Source organism: Stegodyphus dumicola, chromosome 12 (genome assembly GCF_044657685.1).
Source record: "Stegodyphus dumicola isolate Sdum_Otavi_A_Nest chromosome 12, ASM4465768v1".
NCBI lineage: Eukaryota > Metazoa > Arthropoda > Arachnida > Araneae > Eresidae > Stegodyphus > Stegodyphus dumicola.
The window spans coordinates 69,124,712-69,150,595 of record NC_140779.1 but is presented as its reverse complement, the minus strand read 5'-3'; the positions used below and the strand labels follow the sequence as shown (position 1 = coordinate 69,150,595).

The 25,884-nt window shown below is 31.9% G+C and overlaps 1 protein-coding gene across 1 annotated transcript in view; it reads left to right on the top strand.

Annotated features, from left to right (window-relative positions):
• The first annotated feature begins 1,606 nt into the window (after window positions 1-1,606).
• LOC118202432 (cubilin-like) overlaps window positions 1,607-25,884 on the top strand; it is a 212,861-nt gene continuing 188,583 nt past the window's right edge. Inside the window, exons 1-2 of the mRNA XM_085806530.1 lie at window positions 1,607-1,804; window positions 6,190-6,223. Coding sequence (XP_085662656.1) covers window positions 1,622-1,804; window positions 6,190-6,223 — 217 coding nt within the window. The 5' untranslated portion in view covers window positions 1,607-1,621. The remainder of the gene's footprint in view (window positions 1,805-6,189; window positions 6,224-25,884) is intronic.

Below are 25,884 nucleotides of genomic sequence, written 5' to 3'. Positions count from 1 at the left end.
AGTCTCAAGCACATGATTTCGTATTTACCCCTCATTTAACAATCTTGAATTTCATTGATTAAAAGTAAATACTTGTAGCACATTCACAATCTGGATTATTCTGATATCATTTCCATGGTTTTACTCTAATCGTTTCAAAATCACGCTTCACTGAAAAATATAAGTAAATTCTAAAATTAAAATAATTCTGGTATCGATGTTCTAAGCCTTTTTTTATATTGCTTTTATTACAGAGAGAAAGAAATCGTATTGGAAAAAAAAAAAAAAAAAAAAAAAAAAAAATATGTGTATTTTCATATGCAAAGTTTTCTGTTTACAATTTTTTGCTGATAAAAGTATAAAGAATATTTAATTTGATTCTTCCAGTTAATTTTTAAAATTATTTTTTGAATCTCATTTCCAAACTGTAGGGTTTAGAACCGTACCAAACTTTGCTACCTAGTTAGTTATCAGTCATAATATCTAAAGTCTGGAAACGTCCCAAAGGTCTAGAAAAATCACGTAGTTGTCACGCACAAATGCCTAAAAGATCTAAGAGCGTATGAAACGTTGTCATCTAGTTGTCACGCACCACGCCTGAGGTCTAGAAACGTATCAAATGTTGTCATCTAGTTATCATGCATAATATTAACGTCTAGAAACATACTAAATATAGTCATCTAGTTGTCATACACATTAATTTAAGCCTAGAGACGTCTCAAATAAACATAAAACTGCAAAATATTCTGGCACGTTTCATCAAGACTTTCTTAATTTTTTACCGAGCGTTTCTACTTTAATTAGACAATTATGATAGCACGAAAAAATTATAATGAGAGTTTTAAAATTTTTTATTTCACCGTGTTTATATTTTTTAGACTACATCTGTCGCAATTTTAATTGTACTTCTTTAATTCAATATTCGTCAAATATCATTACCACTTTGCATTTCTTGAACTTATGAAACGTAAATATCGCCCTTCAATTTGTGGATTTCTGTATAATATAAATGATATAAGATTTTGACCCAAATTTATTATATTTAATTCTCTGATTTTTGAAACAAGGAAAAGCAAGAATATTCATTGATCCGTACACGATTTACACTCTTTTGTAACTAGCAAACGATTGAATTCATCTTGACGAAATCTTTCAAAATTACAAAGTCCATAAATAAGCTATATACTGTACTTTACAACAGGTAATCATTAAGCAGGCAAAAAAAAAAAAAAAAAAAAAAAAAAAGAATTCCGCAATTCATTCTGCTAGCAAAGAAACAGTTTACGTATTTGTATTTGATCAGTAACAATACGGTTCTTAATTACCAGCAATTTTCGCAAGCCGAAACCCATACTTTCTCTGACGAGCAAAGAAAAAGACGCGGGGGGGGGAGAAGAAAGAGATACACGTATTTTGAAATTACTACCCGAAAGGCACATTTCCCAAACAAGAAAAAGTTCGCGATTTCGAAGTAAAGGGAACTTATTCCGGTTACGAGTGATCGAATCCGATGTTCGAACAAAAAGCAAATAAATAAAGGATTAAAAAAATGCTGTGAAAGAAAGATTGTGGGGGGGGGGAAGAAGACGTTTCGGCAGATAACGACCACCGATGGGCGCTCGTTAGGAGGTCGTCCTTCGGGATGCCGTTTCGGCTGGACGCTCATCTTTTTTCACGCCTGGACGCTCCCACCTTCCTCCGTCGCCGGCCCCAAGAAGCTCCCAAAGCTCCGCGAGACATGGACGCAACTTGGTCCATCCTGTCGAAGATGCTGGCTGTGCTCATGCTGGTGATATTAAGAACTGTACGAGGAGATACGACCACGGTGAGTGACCTTCCAAATATTTTAGATCTTGTCGTTCGTAGTATACTGAATATCTTGGACATGAGAGGTTGCTAATCCTTTCTTATGTCCACTCTATCAAAATATAAATATCCAGTGCTTCTTAAATTGCATTTTTTATATGGTTATGGTTCATCTTCTTCAGATGCCTGATTCCGTATAGATGAAATCATGTAAACGGACCTATTAAGCTTTCCTTTATTCTATAATGGTTTTACGATACTGGACCAGTGTTGAGGATATAGTCTGTTCTCTTTGGTATTTAAAGTCTATCTCTTGGTGTTTATTTGATCTTCTAATATATCCAATCTCCAAACTCGTTTTTATCGGTTCCTTCAATTTTTAGTTACCACCATATATTAAAAAATGATGATAGTCCCTTTTCTCCAGCCAAATAGTGGCTGAGCAGTTGAAATTTCTGATCAGTAGTATACTTCCGTGTCTGATCTTTGGCGAGATGCGCAATATGCTGGCTGCAAGGCAGTTTTCGCCATTTTGAGTAACATTATTGCTTCAACAAAAACAATTTTCCGTCATGAATATTTTTTACAAAAATGTCACATCAATAATCATAAACCTCGAATGATTTTTCATAAGTAATATAATACTCATATTATAACACTTTTCTAAGTAATATAATACTTACTTTAAGCGTTACAAGTTTCCATGAAAGCTTGAAACATAAGGAGATATTTATTATGACAAAACACTCTGGGATTATTTAGCTAGAAAGGATGTTATAGTGCAGAGCTGTTTAAATGATACTGATTAGATTTACAATTACGCGCGGGAAAAATACGAAATCTTTCCAAGCAGCTAACCCGTTAGACATCAAGATTCAAACCCGGGTGAAGTACCAGTATCTTATCAATTTGGTAACTGGTAGACAGATACAGGAAACTGCAATATTCCGCATAAATGTAATTATAGTTCGCATAAATGTAATTAATAATAATATAAAATAAATATGAATAAATGTAAATAAAATAATATAAAATAAATATGAATAAATAAATATGCATAAATGTAAGTAATGCCTTTTCGCATAAATGTAATTATAGTTAATTTTATTAATTATTATTATTATTGTTATTACAAATTTCGCGACTTTTACATTAAACCACAGATAAATGAATATTATTGATTAAAGCATTGACTATTATAAATTAGCTATTTTCTCATGAAAGTTACTAAAATAACTTAATCGATTATTCCTTTACATTTTAAGTCGTTTCGTTTCGACAAAAATGTTTCAATGTATTCTAAATCCTATATCCTTTAATTTGTCCTTTCTTTCATAAGCCAAACTTAAAAGAGACTAATAATCATGATTCCATTAATTTTGTTCATTAATCATTTATGTTGCCATCAGTGCAGCAAATAAAACACTTTCAGCCAATTTGAAAGTTTAAGAAGGATTTGAACACAGATTTTCCGTGGTAAAACAAATATTTTGAATAATAAAAATATTCTGTGATGTGGAATTGTTTAATAAGAGTAACAAATCTGCAGAATTTTTAACGTAGATTTCTGTTTAAGAATGTCATACAGTATAACATTCTCAGCACTAAACTAGGCTTTAGTTTAAACAGTTTTTCTTATTTAACACTAAAAGAATTACTTTCCTTCAATTTACAGATAACGAATAATTTATTTTGCAATTCATTCATTTGTATTTGAAAATAGAATATCGTATATAATGAATACATGCTTTACAAAAGGTATATTATCTGAGAGACCATACAAAGATATGTAGGAATGACTCTTCTTTCAAATACAAGACAACAGAGAAACATAAATGTAAACTTTCAATATTCTCTCAAAACGCTTAAAGTTTTAATTTATGAATATAGCACACCAGTTATATTCGGGTTTTTCTGAAAAGAATTGAATGACAACATTAAAAAAACTTAGCTTAATTTAAATTGCCTCTAAATTTTAATTTAAGTATTTAAATTACAGATTATCTTTAGAGAACATAAATAAATTTATAATTCATTTTAATTTTTTTTTAGAAAATGAAAATTATTGTAATTCAAAATTCTCAGACATAACCATTTTAATCTCTTGAAATTGGATGTTTTATTAGTCCCATGTTTCAAATAAAATTAAATGAATTTTACATATGAAGAATTTGCTAACTAAAGATAAAATTTATTTATGATACACTTCTAACTGAAGTTAACAAACAAATATGAAAACACTTTAATTTCAGTGTAGTAAGTAATAACGCTATAGTCGTAAGGCAGCGGCCTGAAAGTAAAATTGCCCGAGGGCCGCATACACGATCTGAAAACAGCTGACTGGCCAGAATTTTTTTTAAAATTACATTAACAAAATAAAAAAAAATTTAATAAATTTTAAATTTTGCTTACTAAATATTTTTGAAAACATGCATAAACAATAATAATAGTATCGCAAAGGAAAAAAATTCCAACTTATATTTAGTTTCCATCTGAAATCTAAAGTTTGGTACCTGCAAAGCAATTTTGTGGTTACTTCATGTAATTCAAATATATTGAAACCTAAATATTAAATTTTCAGATTAACGTTTATTTAAAAAATTAACATGTTTAATTAATCATTAAATAACTTACTTTAATTTAAACTGAAAAAAATTATGAACACTATCTTAATTTTTCAGAATAAATTTCCCAGTAGGACAAAACTTGAGAATAAATGCAACTTAGTCTCTTTCTTTTATTCATTAAATTTATTTTTCTTCGACGCATAAATAGAACCACATATATTTGTATGTAAATAGTTTACAGCTTGACATTTTATGGCGTTTAGATTTTGATAACGTTTGTAGCTTCGGAGAGAAATTACTAGAAATTATCTTCATCACGGATCATACCTGCTTATCGGTCAATCGAGTTTCTTATTAATTAACAACTGTGAAAATAGCGCTGTTCACATATAAATGTATTCCCGAACAAGAAAATCATTCTTAATGGAAAAATTAGTATCTGAGTTTATTTAAATTTTGACAGCTACGAATAAAAATTTATAAAATCTGTATTTCCAAATTTTCGAATAAAATTTATATCACTTTGCAAATTAGACAGCTTCATTTATAGTTTTGCTGATGCATTATTCACGTTTGTTTTCATTGTATAGAAAATAATGTAAACTCAGGCTTCAAATAATTAAATCTTGAAATCTTTGTAAAACTGTATTTGCAACAAGTTCAAAATTGAAATATCTTCGTCTCCCTCGTAACATTGCTTAGTGGCTGCATGTGACCTGCAGGTCACCAGTTTGAGACAATTGTCGTAAGGCATTTGAGGACCCTTTCTGCCAAAAAGGACATGTACGTATCCATATGAAGAAGAGAAGATTTCCAACGTCAGTAACAAACTTCAGTCTATCTATATATGTCTGAACTTGTTCTCTAGAATACAACCTAGTATAGAATACAACTAGGAGAATACAACCAAAGGAGTAGAAGTTGGAACTAAACCGATGAGGGTAAAACTTAGTTATCTCTATGTTTTTGATTGTTTTGTTATTTCGAAGTTGTATAGAATTAATTTCAGACATCCTCTTTAAACGATAACTAGAACACTACTTTTCACTCTAGTTTACTTTTCATGGTATAAGCGACAGATAAAGCTGTAGTTTATATGAGGTAACATATATTAGATGATGATCTGAAAACAAGTCCCATATGATGCTTAAATAATAAATTTTTTGTATATTAATAATTAAAATCTCTAAAATATCTGATGAACAATTAGGTTTATTTGAGTATAGACGACTGTTTGCATTTGTCTTCTATCATTATTCCAAGCTGTATGTTTGGAGTTCAGGTCATCTTACTAATCTAATGGGGTATCCTAAATTGAAAATAGTATCCATGTCTGCAATTGCCGTTTCGTGCTTCTTAACTTTATAAAGAACATTGATGACAACAATAAAGGTTTGAAAGATTTTTCATAAAACTTAATAGAAAAATCTTGGAGTAAGAATTTGATGTCAAGAAGCAAAAATCACTGAAAAAAAGAAAGCTACATTTGCAAAATAAAGTAGTCATTAAAATACCTGTGAATATTTAGGATGGGCAAGTTATAGCTTAAAGCGTCAGAGTATCTAAGAAGAAACCTTTATTATAAATATTTTCTGTCTGAAGATGCTGGGAATGAAGAAATAAAAATAGCATTCGATATTTGGGAAACCAAGTTCTGCCTATTGACCTTTCCACTTAAATCTCTTTGGGCCGTTGATTTCTATTGCAGTTACTCACACACCAAATTGTCCGATTCTGTTCGAAAGCTTACTTCCGGGATCACGATAGTGAATGTTGTGGATGAAAATTCTTTGCCTCGAATGGTTGCCCAGCCTAATAGCTTTCTTTTCTTTTTCAGAGCACCCCTCTGACAGGACCTGCGACTGCTCCTGGTGAGTCTTAAATTCTTATTCTTAATATGCTGCTTAATGATACTTCTGAAAATGTACACAGGCTAAGTCTAGCATTTTCTAGGCTAAGAGCCTAGGAAAGGGGCCCCTAGGCCAGGGGTTCTCACACTTTTTAAATCCTGTACCACATAAATGCGAATAAAAAATATATGTACCGTCATGTAACAAAAGGAGATTCATTGCATAATCTTTTGAATGTTCATTTAAATATCTTGCGTAGAAATTGAACCAGCAAAAATAACGTAATATCAGTAATAGGTAAAAGTATGGGGGACACCAGCGGTGTACCATAGGTCAACTGGTAATGCCTTCCCCTACGAACTCTTTGAAAAAAAGGGGGGGTAATTGCAAGTTTTATAAGAATTTGCATAGACTGAAGCTTTTCAAAAGGTCTAGAGTTTGCCTATTATGGTACATCGTGCAATTCCACAGTACGCCCCGCATCCAGTATTTATTAAAAATAATGGTGTAGGGCATAAGTAGATTACAAAATAGTCTACAATTTGAGATTCACAAGATAAATTGAACATCTGATTGGGTGCAACAAAAATAGGAGATAAACATAATTAATAAACAAATAAACATAATGAGATAATTATAATTAGTACTGGCAACACAATGTTAAAATGAGTTGTTATAATAATGCTAAAGAGGTGGGTGTTCATGGGTTATTTCAGATATATTGGTTTATTGCAGTTTATAAAGTTCACAAGCGGAGCCATTTTGTCCATAATCACAGCATGTAAAAGTTCACTAAGTTTAAACTGTATGTGGACTTACACTTGACAGAGATCTAGGCCGTAGGAAGAGAGTCGTTGCATAATTTTCTGAAACTTTGGATATTGATGTTTATCTTTAATTAAAAACCTTTGGAATGCCAGGAGGTCAGTTCTTGGAGATTTTATGTGAATATCCTCAGTTAAGGGGCATGAGAAAGTGTAATGATCAGGAGTTCCCTGTTCTCCACATATACAGATATCAGAATTTGCCAAATTTCTTGCATAGAAATGTGTGGGGAAGGGTCCATGTCCTGTTATAAAGTAATTTAGTGAAGGATTCGAGTTCAGAGATGTGAAGCTTACATTGGGAATCAAGTTATATGTGCGTCTTCCCTGTGGAGCATTGTTCCACAAATCTTGCCAAGATTTTGAAGCAAGTTGTTTTAGTTGGTACTTGAAATTTGAGCGAGGCCACGGAATGATGATTTCAGTACCATCTTGATTAATAGCTGCTTCTTTGGCTAGTTCATCTGCCTGATCATTACTAAAATGGCCACTATGTCCTTTGATCCATGAAATTTGAATTTTGTAGTTTGGAATTTTGCCAAGAAGAGAATTTATGTCGGATATCAATGGAGATGAAGTTTAGGGATTTTTAATAGCTAGAATAGCTGCTTAGGAGTCAGATGTTATGCTAAATTCGTTGAGATTTTTGAGAATGGCTATTTCAGTCGCTGCTTTTATGGCTGACAATTCCGCTTGGAAAACACTATTATTATTATGGAGATGGCCTTTCCATTTGATGATATTTGAGGGGGTAATTTGAAAAAAGACTACGGAACCAACTTTTCCTTCAAGCATTAGCAAGTATAAGCAATTGGAGATGAACTTGAATTTTCTTCAGACGTGGGGAATATTATTTTGCTGAAGCGAAGCGCTGGATGGATAAGATAGGGGTTAATTTTCTTTTCATAGTTGGATGGCCAAAAGGTATGGTTGTTGAATTCTGCGGCTTGGTTAAGTTGAAGGACTTTCATATAGGTGCATTCCATTTCTGCACTGATTGATAACGGAAGAGTACCAGCTAAAGTATCAAGTGCTATATTTGAAGTTGTGCGATACGTCCGAGTAATGCAGAGAGTAAAAGGCCTTTTGAATTGAATTTAAACATTTGATCTTTCACACTGTCATTGGTTGTGCCCAAATTCCGGCTCCGTAATTTACCATTTTTGAAATGACTGTTTTTAGAAGAATACGTGTTATATGGGGATTTAAGGCCCAGTTATGTACATGCATACGTCGTAGGCAGTTAGCTATTGATGTTGTACGAAGTTTAATATTTTGTAGATGAGGAATCCAGGAGAATTTCTTGTCGATTGTTAAACCGAGGTACTTGATTGTATTCACTGATTTGATCTTTTGATTGTCAATTTTTAGAGCTAAAGCTTTAGTTGTATTTTGTCCTGGTTTATGGATCACTAAGACTTGGGACTTACTATGTGAAATTTGTAGTTTTTTGAATTTTTCAAAGTTGGTTAAATAACTGGAGTATTTCGTTACAATTATTCTGTAAAATGTCTCTGGTACGGCCACTTGTAATAAAAGCTATATCATCTGCAAAAGCTACAATTTTTAAGTGATCTGGCCATGGATAAGCAATGATGTTGTTGAAGCTGATATTCCAGAGATCTTCACTCATGCAAGACCCCTGAGGACATCCTCGGACTTGATTACGCACAATTTCAGTGTTGTTCATCTTACATAGTCTGCGAAATCCTGCTATAGGCGATCATATTTTTATTAACCTGTCGCCTGAAAAACTCTAAAAAACATCGGCGCGTAATATATTGAGGTAATATATTGATAATAATATGAGAGGTAATATATTGTTTCCCTGGAAAAACAATACGACCTCTTCCTCTCTCCTCGGTAAATTAAAAAATTATCAACATTTTTTTACAGTTCTTAAATTGAAAAAAAAATTACAACTATATTACACGGTTCGTCAAATTTAGCAAATAGAAGTCGAAAGTCAGAGTGAAAGTACATAATTTACATAATTTGGGGACATTTTTTTGTAATGTTTAAATTGAAAATAAACTATTACGGTATCACGCGGTTTTTCAAATTCGGCAAATAGAAATAGAAAGTGAAAGTACCCTTTTACATAATTTGGCGGTTTATTGCGGGGCCGTGAAAATCAAGTTGTACCCATTGGAAAGACACTAGAGACCTTTCAGGAACAGGTTTTTTATATAGGCTTTTATAAAAACTGTTTCCTCTTAAACAGGATACTGTCTGACTAAGATAATGATTGATAATTCTAAAACTAACGAAACCGTTGTTAGTTAAGTTAACGTTGTTGGAATATTTAAGAAAAACCCGTATATTTCAGTAACACCTATTTGTAAATATACAAATCCTTTTATAGTTAAAATGACAGAAGTAAATAAATACGGTTTTAGATTTCAATGTTTGAAATTAAGTAGTGAACCTTTAGAAATTCATTAAGATTATTTTCAGCGGTGTGCATTTGGATAAGTTTTCCGGGAAAATGATTTTTGAAAAAAAAATTTAAAGCACTTTTAAATAAATGAGTGTCAGATTATGCCAAGAAATTCCAAAGTCATAAGATTATTAGCACCGGATGGGGATGGATTATTAGCACCGCAGTATCAGTTCATATCTTTAAAAAAATCACAACAAAATATCATGGTACGATCATAGCGAAATTAGGTGTTAATGGTACATATGTTACCGTGAAAGACCGAAATTGGAGAATGTCAACTCTTACCGGAGAATGTCAACATCCACCAAATACGTCGGTGAATGATCGAATATTGCATTAAATTCTTGTACATTCGGACCCTCACCGGTGTATGTCGGCAATCACAGATATGCTTTGGTGTAGGTCGAAAAGAGAGGAGTATATGTACACGCTGTCATTGCAAAAGGAAGAGTTCCACAAATAAATGCAGTTGTAAAAGCAAGGGCCTCTTGTGCAATTCAAAGTGTCATAGTAGTTTAAGTCATTGCAATAAATAAGATTTGAATCACATAATTTAGTAAGTTTTTAACTTCTATTATTTTCCTTTCTCATTTTGAATGTACTGTGTGTTTTAAGTTCTTATATTCTTAAGTTCTTATTTTAAGTACGTTTTTTCGCGACTGAATTGAAGGAGAAGAAAATATAATATTCTTATATGTTCAACATTCACCATTAGTACATGGTGAATGTCGACATTTACCGGTGTAAGTCAGAAATAAGGGTATTTGGAAAATATTTTGGACATACATCAAGCGACTGTGTGAATGTTGACATTCACCGGTGAAAGTCGACATTCTCCAGATTTCAGTGTTTCACAATAACATATATCTTACAAATATATATTAATTATTATTTTTAATATTAATTATTGCTAATTTATATTTTATTAATTCATTATTTTTATTACTAATTATTATTTAATTATTATAATTATTATTTTTAATATATTAAAATAATAATTATTATTATTATTTTTCCAATTATCATATCAAAAATGAAAGGTATAATAATGGTTTATTTATTTTGAGAGTAATAAATACATTGATCATATAATAGTGGAATAGCTTTAATTTTATAGCTTTTCATTTTTTGATTCGTTAATTTCAAATTACAGTTTTTTTCAAACTCTGAGACGTCTCTATACGGTACGTCTCTGGGTCTGCACTTTATGATATGTTCATTTTTTGGTCTCATTTCATATTTATCTTTTATTTCGAAAACTTATGACTTTTCATTTTCTCCGTAATTTGTTAAGAGTATGTCATATCTAAAAGTGAAAAACATATATATATATATATATATATATATATATATTGTTATAAAAACTTGGCATGAAACTGGGTCGTGCAAAGTGATCCAGTTCGATCATTTTGACTCGATCTTTTAATATCGTTATTTAACTATATTTTCCCCCTCCCCGCTGAAAAAAATTTGGTAATTTTTAGACATAGTCATTTGAAAAAGATGGTGCTCATAAAAGAGAAAAGAGAAAAGCGAGGGGGAAGAAAAAGAGTTTCAAGTCTTAAAGTATATTTATTTAAAATATTCATTTAATAATAAATTAAACAGTGTTCAGTTAGAATTTTAAAATGTAAAGGATCGAATTCCTATCTTTGGTTGGTTGGTTATCTGAATATGATAAAGCACACTAGGGCTATCTTTTTGAGGAGAGGGATGCTTTCGTGGAGGACTTTCTAACGAAAGTGACACGTATTAACGTTACTCATGGAGAAAACCCTGTTAACCAAATATATAACCATCTCGTTCACCTGGGTTTTTAACAATGGACGAACTACCAGTATTCAGCAATCTTTAACCGCTCATTTACTGTCTATCTGACCTCTGTTTAGACGTAAGACAGTCGTCCCATAATTTTGGCGCCCTTAAACAGTTTCCTAGGTTAGATTAATGCTAAAAACCTTCTCTGCCTTCCCTCAAATGTCTGCTTTTACGGAAACAAATATTATTTAGAAAATTATTCATATTTTCCAATCCAAAATAGGAATTCTTGTTGGCTGCTGAAGTCCATAAAATAACTCAAAGAAATGCCTGAAGATGGTGGTCTGCATGTCCTTGAATTATTAAAAAATTAATCTGTAAAATGTGTAAATTACACAAACGAGAAGTTTTCAGAGACCTTTACAATGCTTAAAAAGGTTTTTCATACTATCATTAGATATTTCTTTATACCGAACCTATCTTCATAAAAAAATTACTAAGATATGACAAAAACATTTTCCCCTTCAAATTTCTTACCCTAAATGCAGAATCGAAGACATATGATGCAATAAGAAACATTAACTCATTGGAATGAAGTTGTGCAAGAACAGTTGAATAAGGAAATTTCTGTTGCAAATGAGTTCATCAAATGATAAAATTCATGGTCAACCCCATCTCCAGATAGTATATCCCTTGATTTTTTCATGTGGGAGTAATAACAAAAACAAAATGTATTCATCACTGGTGACCATCAGTGAAGTAAATTTTGAGTGTATGGATTGATACTAAATATCCGTATGATATATTTCGAGCAGTGAAATGTATACAGAGTTTTGGTAATAATTTGGTCAGAAATTACACTTTATTAATTTTTGTAAAGATATCTTTTAAACTTTGTGTTTCTATTGCTTTTTAATTAACGGTATTAATGCGACAAGGATCTTTGGAAACAAACAATGTTAAAAACAAAACGTGCTAGACAGTGCTTAAGCAATATTTTTAATATTTAAAGGTATGCATAAGTAACATAGAGCTTGAGCCATATTTTTATCATTCAGTGTTACATATGAACATCCATATTCAAAGATCTTCTGCATTGAACCAGTGAACATCCATATTTCAGTGAACATCCATATTCAAAGATCTTCCGCATTGGTATTAGTATCAAAAGAGGAAAACTATTCACCGGAAATAACGGATAGATGAAGAATTCGAGAAATAACTGACGTATGACTTTCGATGTAGGAATCGAATTCTGTGTCTAGTGAGTGCAATAATAAAGAAAAGGGAGGGGGAAAGGCTTGTTTTGCTTACGAGCTAATGTATGATAAAAACAGCTGGTAAATTAACTTTCTATTGACTTCCCCTTTGAGTTCCGCATCATTATCCTTTTGCGGTGAAGATGATTTCTTCCCCCTCTTTTTCTTTTCTTTCTTTTTTCCCCCTTTCCTTGGGAAAGCATTATTCGCCAAAAGCAATATTCTCGGTTTTTGTTCGAGTTAACATGATGCTAAAACTAAGAAAGTTCAGTGCATAATTAAATGCTATACAGTGATTCACACAAATTCGTTTTAGTTTTACCTTTGAAACACCTGACATAGCGCATTAATGACTTCTGACTTTCGAAATACATATAATTTTGGACTCGCTGTTTTTCGTGTCGCATCATATTATATTCCTAACGTGGTCTGATGATAGGTTAATAAAAATTTATTTTATCAAAATAAATACTTCAAAATTCTGGAATTTTTTGCAGAAATACTCGTACAAGAATTCACAGTATCACAGAGTGCAATCAGTAATTACGCGTGAAACTACTAAGAACGTTAAACACAGTGCAATGCAAAGCGCATCCATGAGAAAACTAACCCGGAAACATCTTCGATCTCACGCTGAACTAAGAACTCGCGACAACATTAACTGAACAACTGAGAGCAGATGCTCTCTTTTCGTCCTTAAATATTTTTCAAATGACCGCCGAGAAATTTCTAGTACTTTCTGCTTCTCAAAATTACTGGAAAGCAATACGAGGGGGAAATCACGGTTACAGCTAACATAGTGGTCAATTAAATTTATTCAATTTCAATACAATTGCCCTTGTACTCTTACTTTTCCGGCATAGCTTCTCTTTAGATTTTTCTTGTTACAAAAGAAATACAATAGTTTTACGTATAATTCTACTAAAATTACACTATATAATTACAAAGTTCGTAATAATATTGCTTGGGGGTGAGAAATTGTGAGATTTTAAAACAATATATGTATTTATAAATACTATTGGAGCTTGTCGGTGACAGCAAGATTATTAACTGGATAGTAACTGTTTGAGCTGCGCCTTTTGCTCAGTAATTCACTAAAATAGATTATTTACGTAATTAATTCTTAGTCGCCACAGATCCAAAGTTTCTGTGAATATGCAATTCGTAAACATAAATATTTAGGGTACTATTCGGTTTCGAGGGCCGTAAAAAAATTGCAGCGAAAATGTATGCGCAAAAGCGCCAAATCTAGCAAACACGCCCATTTAACAGCGCGCCAAATCTAGCGTACGCGCTGATTTCAGATTGCGTAAGTTTCTACAGTTCTATATTTCTTAAGACGACATTGAAATACTAGTTTAATTTTTAAATCCTTTTTTGATTTTAAATCCTTTTTTGATATCCTATGGATTTAACAATTTGGGAATTGCCCATGACAAAACGTCGGCAATAGAACTTTGGGTAAAGTGCAGCATCATCCACTGCTTGACGCGTTTTTAAGAACTGCACATACTCGGTATCCATGTGCATATCGACCTATTTTTCACTTTAAAAAAAAATCCTAGAATTGCACAAAAATGGCATTGCGCACAGCCTTGACTTTATCTATGTACACATCGACCTATTTTCACTTAAAAAGTAAAAGAAAATTGACAAAAATCCAATTGTTTTTACCCTTGTAAAGAGCGGCAAACAAATAAGTGAGCGATTCTGCACTTTACCGAGAATATTTTCAAAGAAAAGGCCTTATTCATTATAAAAAATTATGTTTGAACAACCAACGAGATGAAATTATGCCTTAGCGATAAGTCGGTAGCAAAATAGCGATGCAGGCATCCATTCAATTATGCTTAGCAATTTTATATAAATTATAATAATGATCTGAAATAGTTGTTTACTCTTATGCTTCCATTCAGTCACGTTTAGCCTTTTTCATATAAATTATAACAATAAAAAAGTATTATATGAAATTAACCTTTCATCTAAATTAAAACATCAATCTTAGATAGTTATTTACTATTATACTTCCTTTCTTGCCTCAATTATTAGTGTTGCCGCAATTACTTTTGGCAGAATTGGCATCAACAATAGTTTGGCGAATTTTTACGGCCCTCGAAACCGAATAGTACCATATTTAGAAATAATGTTATTGATATTTTATTTTTCGTTTAATCTTCTAAATGCTTGTTTTAACTTCACATCTAATGGGCATGGTTATATAGTTTAGCATCTTACACCCAATTCTATATTAAACTCTTTAAAATCTTTGTTGAAAATGGTCAAGAATAAAATTATCCATCAAATACTAACGAGTTTGTCAGTCGAAACTATTTAATGAATATTATCCTTTTTTGAATATGGACCTTCAAAAATGAAATTTTAAAAACCGTTTTAGATATTAAAAATTATAGCAGACAGTACAAAAGTAACTAACTCGAAGTTGTCTGATTATTTCATATGAAGGATAAGTTAAAAATTTTGCTTTGTGCTCTTTTTTTGGGATTCAACTACAGGTCGGATCTTGAAGAAATAGTAGCTATTATACATTTCTACACCACTTTGTATAATTATTTTCCGTATTAAAACATTAGTTATGGACCTAAAAATTATACATTACAAATTTACGCCTCAGAATTGGTGACATTTATGAACATTTGATTCTTCTACAAGTTTTGCATCTAAATCTCAAAATGTTTCTAAAAATTCTGAGTGGTAGGAGATAGTTCGGATTAAAAATTTTGATGAGGCAAACTGTACTGTACTGGCCATGTATTAGAAAAGACAGTACATTGCAACTTTTATTATTGTAATTAAGTCTTTAGTAACTGCTATAATAATTCTTTTTTATAGAAATTTTTATTATTGTTCTTTTATATTAATTATTGGAAATAATTTACTCTACTTAAGCATTTAAAGTAGTAATTTGACTCGAAGTGAATTGTCATGCATTAGTTTCGATAAATTAATGTAGACACTTATAGTAAATAAAGTAAAAGAGAAATTTTTACGAGAATTACTGGGATAAATTAAACTCATTAATGATTTTTAAAGATTATTTCCATATTAAAAAATGGTCCAATAAATGTTTAAGAGTATATTATTCAATATAAAGTATGTTAACGCTTTTTTTTGTGTTTATCATTTTTGTGTTTCCATACGCTTGTCTCCTGAATTATAACTCCCATTTAGGAAGAAAAATTGCACTTTATGGAGACTATGAATCAGCGTAACCAGCTGTTCGGAACAAACTACTGTCTGGAATGTTTCGATTATCTCAGCAGACATCGCAAATGGTCTTCAGAAAGAGAAAGAAAAAAAAAATGAACTTGAAAATTTTAGATTTCCGTCTAACACATCTTAAAGTTAACTGTTAAAATTAAAAAAAATAAAACTAATATTTAAAAGTATAAAAATGAGTATGTACAAGCTATTAGAGTTTTTGAAGTACGAAACAGATATATCAACAGTGCCTTTTACTGAGAGTCGAACTAAAACTCGTCCACTCCCACTCTTAACCATGCTACCCATTTATAAGCATGAGACACAGTGGGTAAATATTTAATATAGTGAAATGCGGACAGTTGAAGAATAAATACTGAAAATTCGCAAATTTTCTTAGCCTCGTATTTACGCTAATAATTTTGTGAAAAATTTTGGAGTGAGGCCATGTACGAGAAACGAAGCAATAGTATACTCTTCATATCATGGTGTTCAAAGTGGTTGTAATCTTTCAAATATGCATAAATATTTTAAAATTCCGCGTCTGTTTATACAAGAATCTAAAATTTTTTACTCCAACATTTCACATTTCGTCTCATTTCCCTCATCATCTATTTTAATTCTTGACAGAGCATCCGCTACAGCATTTTCTTTCCCGGGAACATTAAATTGTATTCTTGCAATTTAAGTGCCTATCGTATGAGACTGGGTGATAAATTCTTCTCGGAATTCAAACGAACGATGGCCGCATGATCTGTATACATATTAACTGGTAGCTTCCCAAAATACACTCGAAATTTCTGTACCTCCAAAAGAACTGCTAAGGTTTCCATCGCAGTAGCGGTATAATTTCTTCGAATTCGGTTATGTGTCTTGCTACAATATGCAACTTTCCTATATAAGCACTGCTCCTACCGCAAAATTGCCGTTCACTTCAGGAAATTTCAAGACAGGAACTTGAATTAATGCTGCTTTAAATATTTCAAATGCCGTGTTAACTTCTACCTACCAGGTGAACCTGGTCTTTTTTTTCTCTTTAAATTTAATAATGGCTCTGCTATATGAGCAAAATCTTCGATGAAAATCCTATAATAGAAGCACAAGCCCAAAAATGAGGCCAAAGGTTTTGCTATGTTAGGTGGTGGATTTTATCGCCCCAACTTTAAAACCTTCCGTTTCAATTCCCCTTTAAGATATAGCCTAGGCAAGGGAGCTCTTTGGTCGCAAATTTACATTTGGCCGCATTCAATTTTAAATCTAATTCTTTTAGAAGCAAAAACACTTCTTGTAAATCCCGAATATGTTCATGAATTGTCTCGCTAATATCTACTATATCCTCTAAGTAAATAAACATAAATTTTCCGAAGCCAAGTCTTATAATAATCATAGCTCTTTGAAATGTGGCGGGGGCGCCGTATAAACCAAATGGCATTCTAAGAAAAGCATAAACTCCTAATTTGGTAATAAATGCGGTTTTAGGTATATCTTCTGTTTTCATACATATCTGAAAATATCCAGTTGTAGGTTCTAGCGTTAAAATATATTCTGTGGATTTTATTTTCCTGATCATTTCCTCTATTATTGGTAATGAGGAAACTGGATATTTTGTTACGCGGTTCAGCTTTCTATAGTCAATAGCAAAACGCTATGCTTTAAAATCCGTAGGTGGAAGGTCATTTCTCTTTCGACACAATTGTATAGGGCTAGCATAAGGACTGTTTATGGAGATTAAAATTTTGTTCTTTAGCATTTCTGCAATAATGTTGTTTCATTATTTCTTCCTTGACATTATCACAGCTGTAGGGTTTTGCTTTTCGGTGAGCGAAGGGGGGCGGTGATTTCTAGTTTCTATTGCGTGATTTACTTCGGAAGTAGCCCTGGGGCCTCTGAAATCTGAAAATTTTCTTACCAACCACTTCAGTTTTGCTTTCTTGTTCACGTTCAATTCCTTCAAGTCCGAAACTGGCGGCTGGATATATTTTTCCACTAGTTTTTTTTCATATTTAGCGATACAGTAGCTTCGTAAAATTAATTTTCGCCTCGTCCAACCTTTAAAAAAATACATCCTCAATATTACAATCGCCTGTAGATTTTTCACTACAAAGAAAAACCCCCTTCCTGTTGTTCATTTTTCACCTGTATACGTATGAAGTTACTTACCCTACGCATTCACACTGTTTGTTTTGCCCGGCGTTTATTCTCGGTCTTTCGACATCAAATACTCTATAAAGATTTCCCTTTAAGTTCCTCATGGGAATATTGTTTGCTGTAATTTTGATTTAGAGGGGTAACTTTATTCTTAAATATTTATATAACCAAATATTTGACAACAAAGTCGGTAATTTAGCTTTTGTGTTAAAAATTCAACAATTTGCTTTTTTAAATAGATCGATAATTTAGCTCAGTGCTTAGATACAGAACAGAGACTAACTGATGTATTAATCATAGCTTTTCTACTTTCTTATATTACGTAATTAATAGGAATAATAAGCCTTTTTCTATTTCATTTCTTTTCGCATATTTTATTCCATTCATTATTCATTTTAAGTTTTTTTAATATGTGGTTTCATGAAAATCTTACACAAAATGGCTTACTTCAACAACTGCCTTGATACAGAGTTTAAGACATACTAACAAAAGAGTTGGTGCATATTTGTTCATTAAAACTATAAAAGAGAACTCAATAATTTTCATTACGTTTAACTTAAAACTGAATATCTGATATCCTGAAGGCCTGTCGTATAAACAAGACATCTTGGCTTGAAAATATGTTTTGTTATGTTCTGTTCCTTTATCATGGTGCGAAACATTAATTTCATTCGGTCAGACTTATAGGATTATTTAATATAAATCCGGGAAACATTTTAAAACTTTATAAAAATTAAACTATTCAACCAAGCACTAAATTTTATTGCATTGAAATAGCAATTAAATATTTTTTTGCAAATTCTCAACGTGTTGTTTCACAAGCGCTCAGTGTATCTATATTTGCTGCACATGTCTATCTGTTCAATGGAAGGATTAATTGCTGACATATTAGAAAGCTGATTCATGTTATAGCTGAATGAAAAAATAGTACCATTTTCAGCATGACCACTTCTTAGACTCATTACCACAAATACTATTACTGAGACAATTTGAGAAAATACCATAATCAAAGTTTGCCAGAAAGACAGAGACCATGTGCAACTGTCTCTTGATTAAATTTTATTACTAAAGAGGATAGATTGCACAGGACAGGAGAAGAAAAAATAAGAAAGGTATTATAATTTCACCAATGGCTGTACTTATATAGTCACACCGCGCAAAATGTACAGCTCTGCCCCAAAATTTCTTGGAGAAAATCCCAAGGGAAGGGTTCGACAGATCCACTCTTTCCTTACCATTAAGTTCCCCGATAGGGTTTTCGGCTAGCCAAGTCCGACAGATATTATAAACATCCAAGCCTTCTCCGGGATTCGAATCTGGACCCAAAGATAAGGCAGCCAGCATGCATCGCTAACCATTGTACCAGTTAGGGCGAAGATGCACAAGACAAAGAAATGATGCATTGATGTGGCAATGGTCTTTGGATTTAATACCTTAAATTTATTCGTCTCAGTTCTCTTAGTTCCTGCTAATTTTCGGGATCAGCATTATGATCCTTGTTATGGCGCTAGTCGTGATATACCGGTATGCATACGGGCAGTGTTGCCAGATCGTGCGATTTGCTACTATAGTTGAAAATTTTCTGGCAACACTGCATATGGGACGAAACGAATTGTCGCATAGATACCTACTGTTATAGGAAATGTGTTATGAATTTTTAAAATGTTTCTTGGAATTATGAATAAGTCAAAAATTTACATTTGATAATATATCAAATTTTATATCATATATCAAAATTTACATTTGATGTTATCAGTTGAGAGATGTATTTGTATACAGTCATGTATTAAATAGCTCATATAACATCGAAAGTAATTATTTTTACATCGGAAATAACTTATGAAAAGAAATGATATTTTAAAAATGACCTTTATTTATTTAATTGAATTGCCACTATTAAATCTGTTTTTGATTGACACTATTAAATCACTGTCTCAGTCTTTTTTAAACCTGATAACAACAGGGAAGCAACTATCCTAATTCTTGAATAAAAGTAGACTGTAGACAATAATAACTAAAGATCTAGCACCAAAAGCCGCATCTTCGCTTTCTAACATATGCTTTTAGGCGTACACGGGATTAGAGAGATTCAAATCCATCGGACAATAACTAAAAATTTCAATTTATAGTGCAAAAATCATAACTAGGGTTTCCAATTCACATTAAGAAAAACTGTTATTGGTTCTGTTATCGGTTGCTTAGCAAATTCGTTGTAATCAAGAATTTTTTTAAATAAAAGTGGGAAATCCAGTGTTATCTCCAACGATTACTAATCAAAAATGGAAGAAAAAATATGACAAGTTCTCGTTTTTTCGCCATGTTTAGCATTTTATCTTTGAAGATAATGCCTTAATCGTACGTTAGTTTCAATTCAAAAGTTATCACATTTTGAGTATGGTTTTTTATGTTCAATGATTTTTTATATTTGTTTTTTATAGTTTTAAAATGCGATTTAACAAAGATGTTATTGATATTTGTTTGCTTTTTTTATACCTGGGCTAATGACAATTGCATAGAATTATCATCAAACAATGGAGCATTGTGGTATTCTTTGAAATTCACATTAAAAAAGAATTTCGTTTCACAACTGTTAATAAAGTGATGGTAAAAAGTAGCTATTAAAAACAGAAAATTACTTAAAATTTATAAATTTAAATCCTTCCATATGTATCTAAAAATGTAAATAAAGTTATAAATACCTGAAAGAATATAATAGAAAACCTGATATATAATAAATTATAATGCTTGAGTAATTATATATAAAATTAGTTCTGGCGAAATTATCATTGCCAATAACAGTTAAATGTACTATTCAAGACTGAAGAAACAAAGAATTTCAGGTTACTAAAGTAGCACAGCTAACCAAATGGAAAATTCCGATCCATCTATAGTTATGTAACAAGGCCAGCTATAGCGACTGTACAAAAAATTAACAAAATTATAAAGCTGTTCTTTCATTATGATGTTAGGAAGGTAAAAACAGAAAAGCAGAATGGCTCAGAGTCCTTTATCTCAACAGTTTCATCACTCAAGCGTAAACACATTTAAAAAAATTCCATATGATAAGCTTAAGAGATAAATTTTTAGAAACTGCAAGAATATGTGAACTATTTGATTCATTAAATTTGGACAACTAAGTATGAGACTTACCGCTACGGCTCTTAGCTTAGTCCCTTAATATTAGGATAACTCAAAATACTACACAATTTTTTAAAATAATGAAAATTTTGATATTAACATTTTAATAGAAAATAAACTAACATTTATTCAGGTTGCCTTCATTTTTGATTTCTTTAAAACTGTTACCTTTCCAGAAAATAATTCTGAATATCCAAACGATAAATATGAATTTTTTAACACGAATTATTTTTTATATTACGTTTTTTTAATTTTAATAAATGAGTAAGGGAAAATAGATGGTGAATAACATGCACACATCAGAAATAACGTTTAATCAGAAAGAACTGTAAAGAGATTTTTTACCGTACTGATATTTTCAAATCAATTAATTTAATGCATGTATTATTAAGTTAATTTTATTATTCAATAACGCATGAATCTTAAGATAAAAAAAATTAGGAAATATCTTCGTTTTTGTTTCGTTACGTATACGACATGTAGAGTAAGAAAGTCTTCTCGTATTTATAAACCAAACTGGATTATTAAAAATTCGTTAAAAAATAAAAAAGATAAGAAATGTATAATGAATTAAATGATAAAATTGATACCTGATATTTTAATGTTTAGTCTTAGTCTTCTACTACATTTATTGTCTTTTGTAACAGAAACAGGAAATTGTAAATATGTTTATTTCATTTAAAAATTAAGCACATGACTGCCCACTATTTTGGCTGCATGTATTCTTCACCAGTCTGAGAATGACAATAGTTAAATCTTTACAGATAGAAAGTCTCTCAACTGGAAATAATTTAACTTCGTTGCAGATTAGATCTATTATCTCTTTGTCTGATGTTCGAAAAGTTTGTCAGATATCAAATGAGAATAGCATATAAACAGTATTTTTTCTAATTGATCAATTTTGTACCAACAGTGGATAATCGGATTTAGTAAGTTCCTTATTTGTAATTTGCGAAATGAAAAAAAAAATAAAAGCGACATGAGTTTCTCTTGTTTAGACAATACTGCAAACAATTATTGTTATTAACTTCCTTTTCGAAATGACCATTCGTTCTGTCGCTTTCACCGGTTAATCTCAGCTGCAAGAATAGCGTGCATTTTTATCTTTTAAACACACAGATGATATCTTGTAATGCCGTTGGTTAAGAAATGCTGTGACTCCTCTGAGGAGGATAATTTATCGATCATATTCACGCATGCGGTAAGTAGTAGTTAACCTGGAGTATAGATTTGCCAGCTCTTCTATGTGTAGCACGACCAGGATGTTAGATCTTTTAAGGATCCAAACATGAACTGCGTAAATGTTAAAGTTATAAAATAAATTCGAATACTAAGACCTTGCAATAAAAAAGTAACCACTGGTTTCTATCAGGGTCTCTAATATAAATGAGGAATAAGAATTTACTTATGTGCTGTCTCTGTTTCGTTCGTATCGTTTCTAGGTAAAAAAAATAAAGCCAGCCAGTAGAAACTGCTGTGATGTTTAATGTTAATCAAAGTTAAAAAAATAGTTTAGGGAAAAATTACTTTAGGTACTACAGATATTAATAGTAATTAGCCAAATAGAAAATATTAATTTAAGCTTTAAATAACACAAAATATTCATCAGCGCCATGTAAAAATTTGCGAATATGCAGTGAATGAATAAATGAATGAATGAAACAAATGCTGAGTACTTGGCTGTATGTCATTCGCTAACTAAATTCCTAATATCTCGGCTCTCTATTGATGAAGTCCAAAAGTGCGGCGAACGTGTCCAAGTGTCGAGCCATCATCGGTTGTCGACTTCACAAAGAGCACTAATAAGAAAATCTACTGTGTTATAAGAAAACAAGTGTAGAAGCAGTCATGCGCAATCAAAAAACGAGCTCCTTTGAAACAGCCACAATGAGTTTTTGTTCCAAAGAAGCTACTTTGAAATAATCCTAGCCACAGCGAACCTCATTTGAAAGTCCCGAATACAATTACTGATGGTAAAAACAAATCCCCAAAGTTTACTGTAAGCAGCAACTTTTAAACTCTGCTTAAGGACTTAAACCTATAGGCTTACGGAAGTTTTGACTTCCCCACTGTATGCCTTCTAAGTATATGTGGTAGAACATCCGGGTGGTAGTCGGAAGATCCACAGTTCTAACTCCAGCAAGGGCATAGCAGATATTCTAAAGTTTCTCTTTCTGCAACCCAGTGACTGTAAAGTCAACTAAACTATGCTGGATGGTAAGTCTTCACAATTTAGCTTTGGTTCCTAAATTTCCTCTCTCCTCAGTTGCACTTCTAAGCCGGAAAATTTTCGCCTTCTGCACTAAGTGCCTTCCTGTTTTAAGTACTATCATGTTCGGTCGACAACTGGAAGATTCAAAGTTCGAATCCCGGCGAGGTCATAGCTGACTATTAGTGTTTAATGCTCTGAGAAGATGCTGATTTTTCGTGTTTTCTGCTCTGTTCTTCTCTACTTAGCTGCAAGGCGACAGATAAAAATATCTTTTATCCATAATGTTGCAGCATGAAAAATAACATGGGGTTGGCTTTAGATTGGGCTTAATTCTTTTTTAGTGAAAAGCTAACTCACAGATTACCAGGCGCTCCACACAGAATGGGAATCCAATCTATTTGGCAAACTCCTTGAGAAGATGAGCTCATTCTGACTCCCTAACAGCCTTCATCCAAATTGTAAGATATCTCTCGGATAGCAGATTTAGAATCAGATAACATAAGAGCACTTTTAGAAGAATCTTTTCTCAGAAAAAGTTGATTTATGGGATGTAAATAGGGAAATATCTCCCTCGAATAGGGAAAAGGTTGCACTGATAACAATTTGATTGCATTTGATAACAATTGTCAAACACTTCTACTATCGGAACATGAAGTTCTTGACCACCTTTTTACAATTAATATGACCAAGATCAAGATGTGTTTTAATTTCTGGAAAATCAAGAGTTTCGAAACCCACGTGGGTGGCTTTTAAACGGGAAGTCTGATTCTGAATAGTATCTAAGTATTTTAACGTGCTATCTGCAACTGAAACAAGAATTTCATTACAAAATTGGCATCTGTGAAAATTGGCTTAAAGTATATCTTATAACGTGTTTCACGAATTCTGCTGTTACTCCATTTACTTCCAGCCAGTCCTCTCAAAATAGAAAATGTTCTCATTTTGAATTTTTCAACTTCCATTAGGTTTTGGTCAACATCACATCTCAGATTTATGCATTACAATACTTTCGTCATATCTTCGCATTTCTACAGAAAATATTGGCTTCAGAATATTAGCTTCATTAGTGTGTAAGAGTAAAAATCTTACAATAGTCTATATTTAAAACCGTACTGTCAGCTTCAAATCAATTTAAAATCTTCGTTATACAAATGGTGAAGATAATATTTAGCTTATCTTGAGAATTTCTGAGACATTTGCTCATACTGGCACATCATCCGCAAACAAAACCATTCTGACACAATTTTCAGGCTGAATAAGAGTTTGAAGGTCATTAGTGTGAAGCGTTTTCAAGCAGACCAATTTCTGCCTGTCCAAAGGGCATCTACATCTACTGTTCGTTTATTTAACATAGCTATATATCTTTGGTTAACAAAGCTCGTTACTTTTGTATTCATGTAGCTCATTTTTCAATAGATTTATAGTGCCACACCCTATCATAGGTAGATTTCAAATGAATGAAAGTCACTAGAGAGAAATTTTATTTGCCAGGTGGTCCTTAATATCCTGACTAAGTTAAATTATTTGTTGGATAATGGAGTGATGTTTCCAAAATCCGTACTGAGAATAGGTATTGAATTATTTCTTAAAAAAAATTAAGTCTAGGGCAATTGTGCGCTCCAAAGTTTTAGAAAGTACGCTGTCTGATGAAATGGTTTTATAGCTATCTAAATGGTTAACATGTTTCCCTTTCTAAGTGATACGGACCATATTTCTCTATTGTCTTTTCCCAAGTAGAAGACTAATTGTCGAGTTTCAAAAGAACATTCAGTGCGATGTCCTCTACGTGTTTCATAATTTTGTATTGTTTTTTGAGCACTTAATTAGAAGATTGCAAAAGTACTGAAAGTAATATCTACATTAAAAAATATGATGTGTACACAGCATGACTTCTTTGCACGGAATATTAAATTATATGCATTTTCATGCATTTCATTTAAACTTATTGAATTGAATTAAATCTACTTCGTCGACAGCAAAGAAACCACAATAGAATAAATGCACTCTTTAAAATTCACTATATTTATTTACCATAGCGACAATCTGGCGTTAGATTCACTTAACAGCGTTACATCTCATTCATTTTATAACTCAGAATGCACAAAAATTATATTATCTGAAGAATTATCTAATCGTTCCACATGTTCTCTTCAAATACTACAATAAATCTAAAACGATGTATAGAAGAAATTAGACAAATTAAAAATAAACAGTTTTTCACAGATGATTCATCACCGCTTACCTAATGCGCATGCGCCACTCGTAAACATTCTCCTCTATCCGAGAGAGACTGGCGACAATATTTGCTAATACGAAACACTTATTTTCTCGAATTTCATTAAAGATACATTTCTCATTCAGTTAACTTAATTCTCACTTCGCGGCAAGGCAAAAATGCATACAAACACAAAATATCTTCATTAAAAATTGAAAGGTACATAAAAGCCTAAAACGCCAAATACAGTTAAAACAATTTAAAAAAAAACAATTTTTTTACAGTTAAAATTAGAGTTTCTGTACAAAAACAAGTAACTCGGCCAGCAGGCAAGAAGGCAGATCTTTCGGTGCACAAAACTAAAAGAATCCTTTTGGTTCCACTCGGCAAAAAGACACTGAAGGGGCAGAAATACCCAATTCACTATTCTGCTCAAATGTAAACAGGTTTCAAATGTAAACAAATA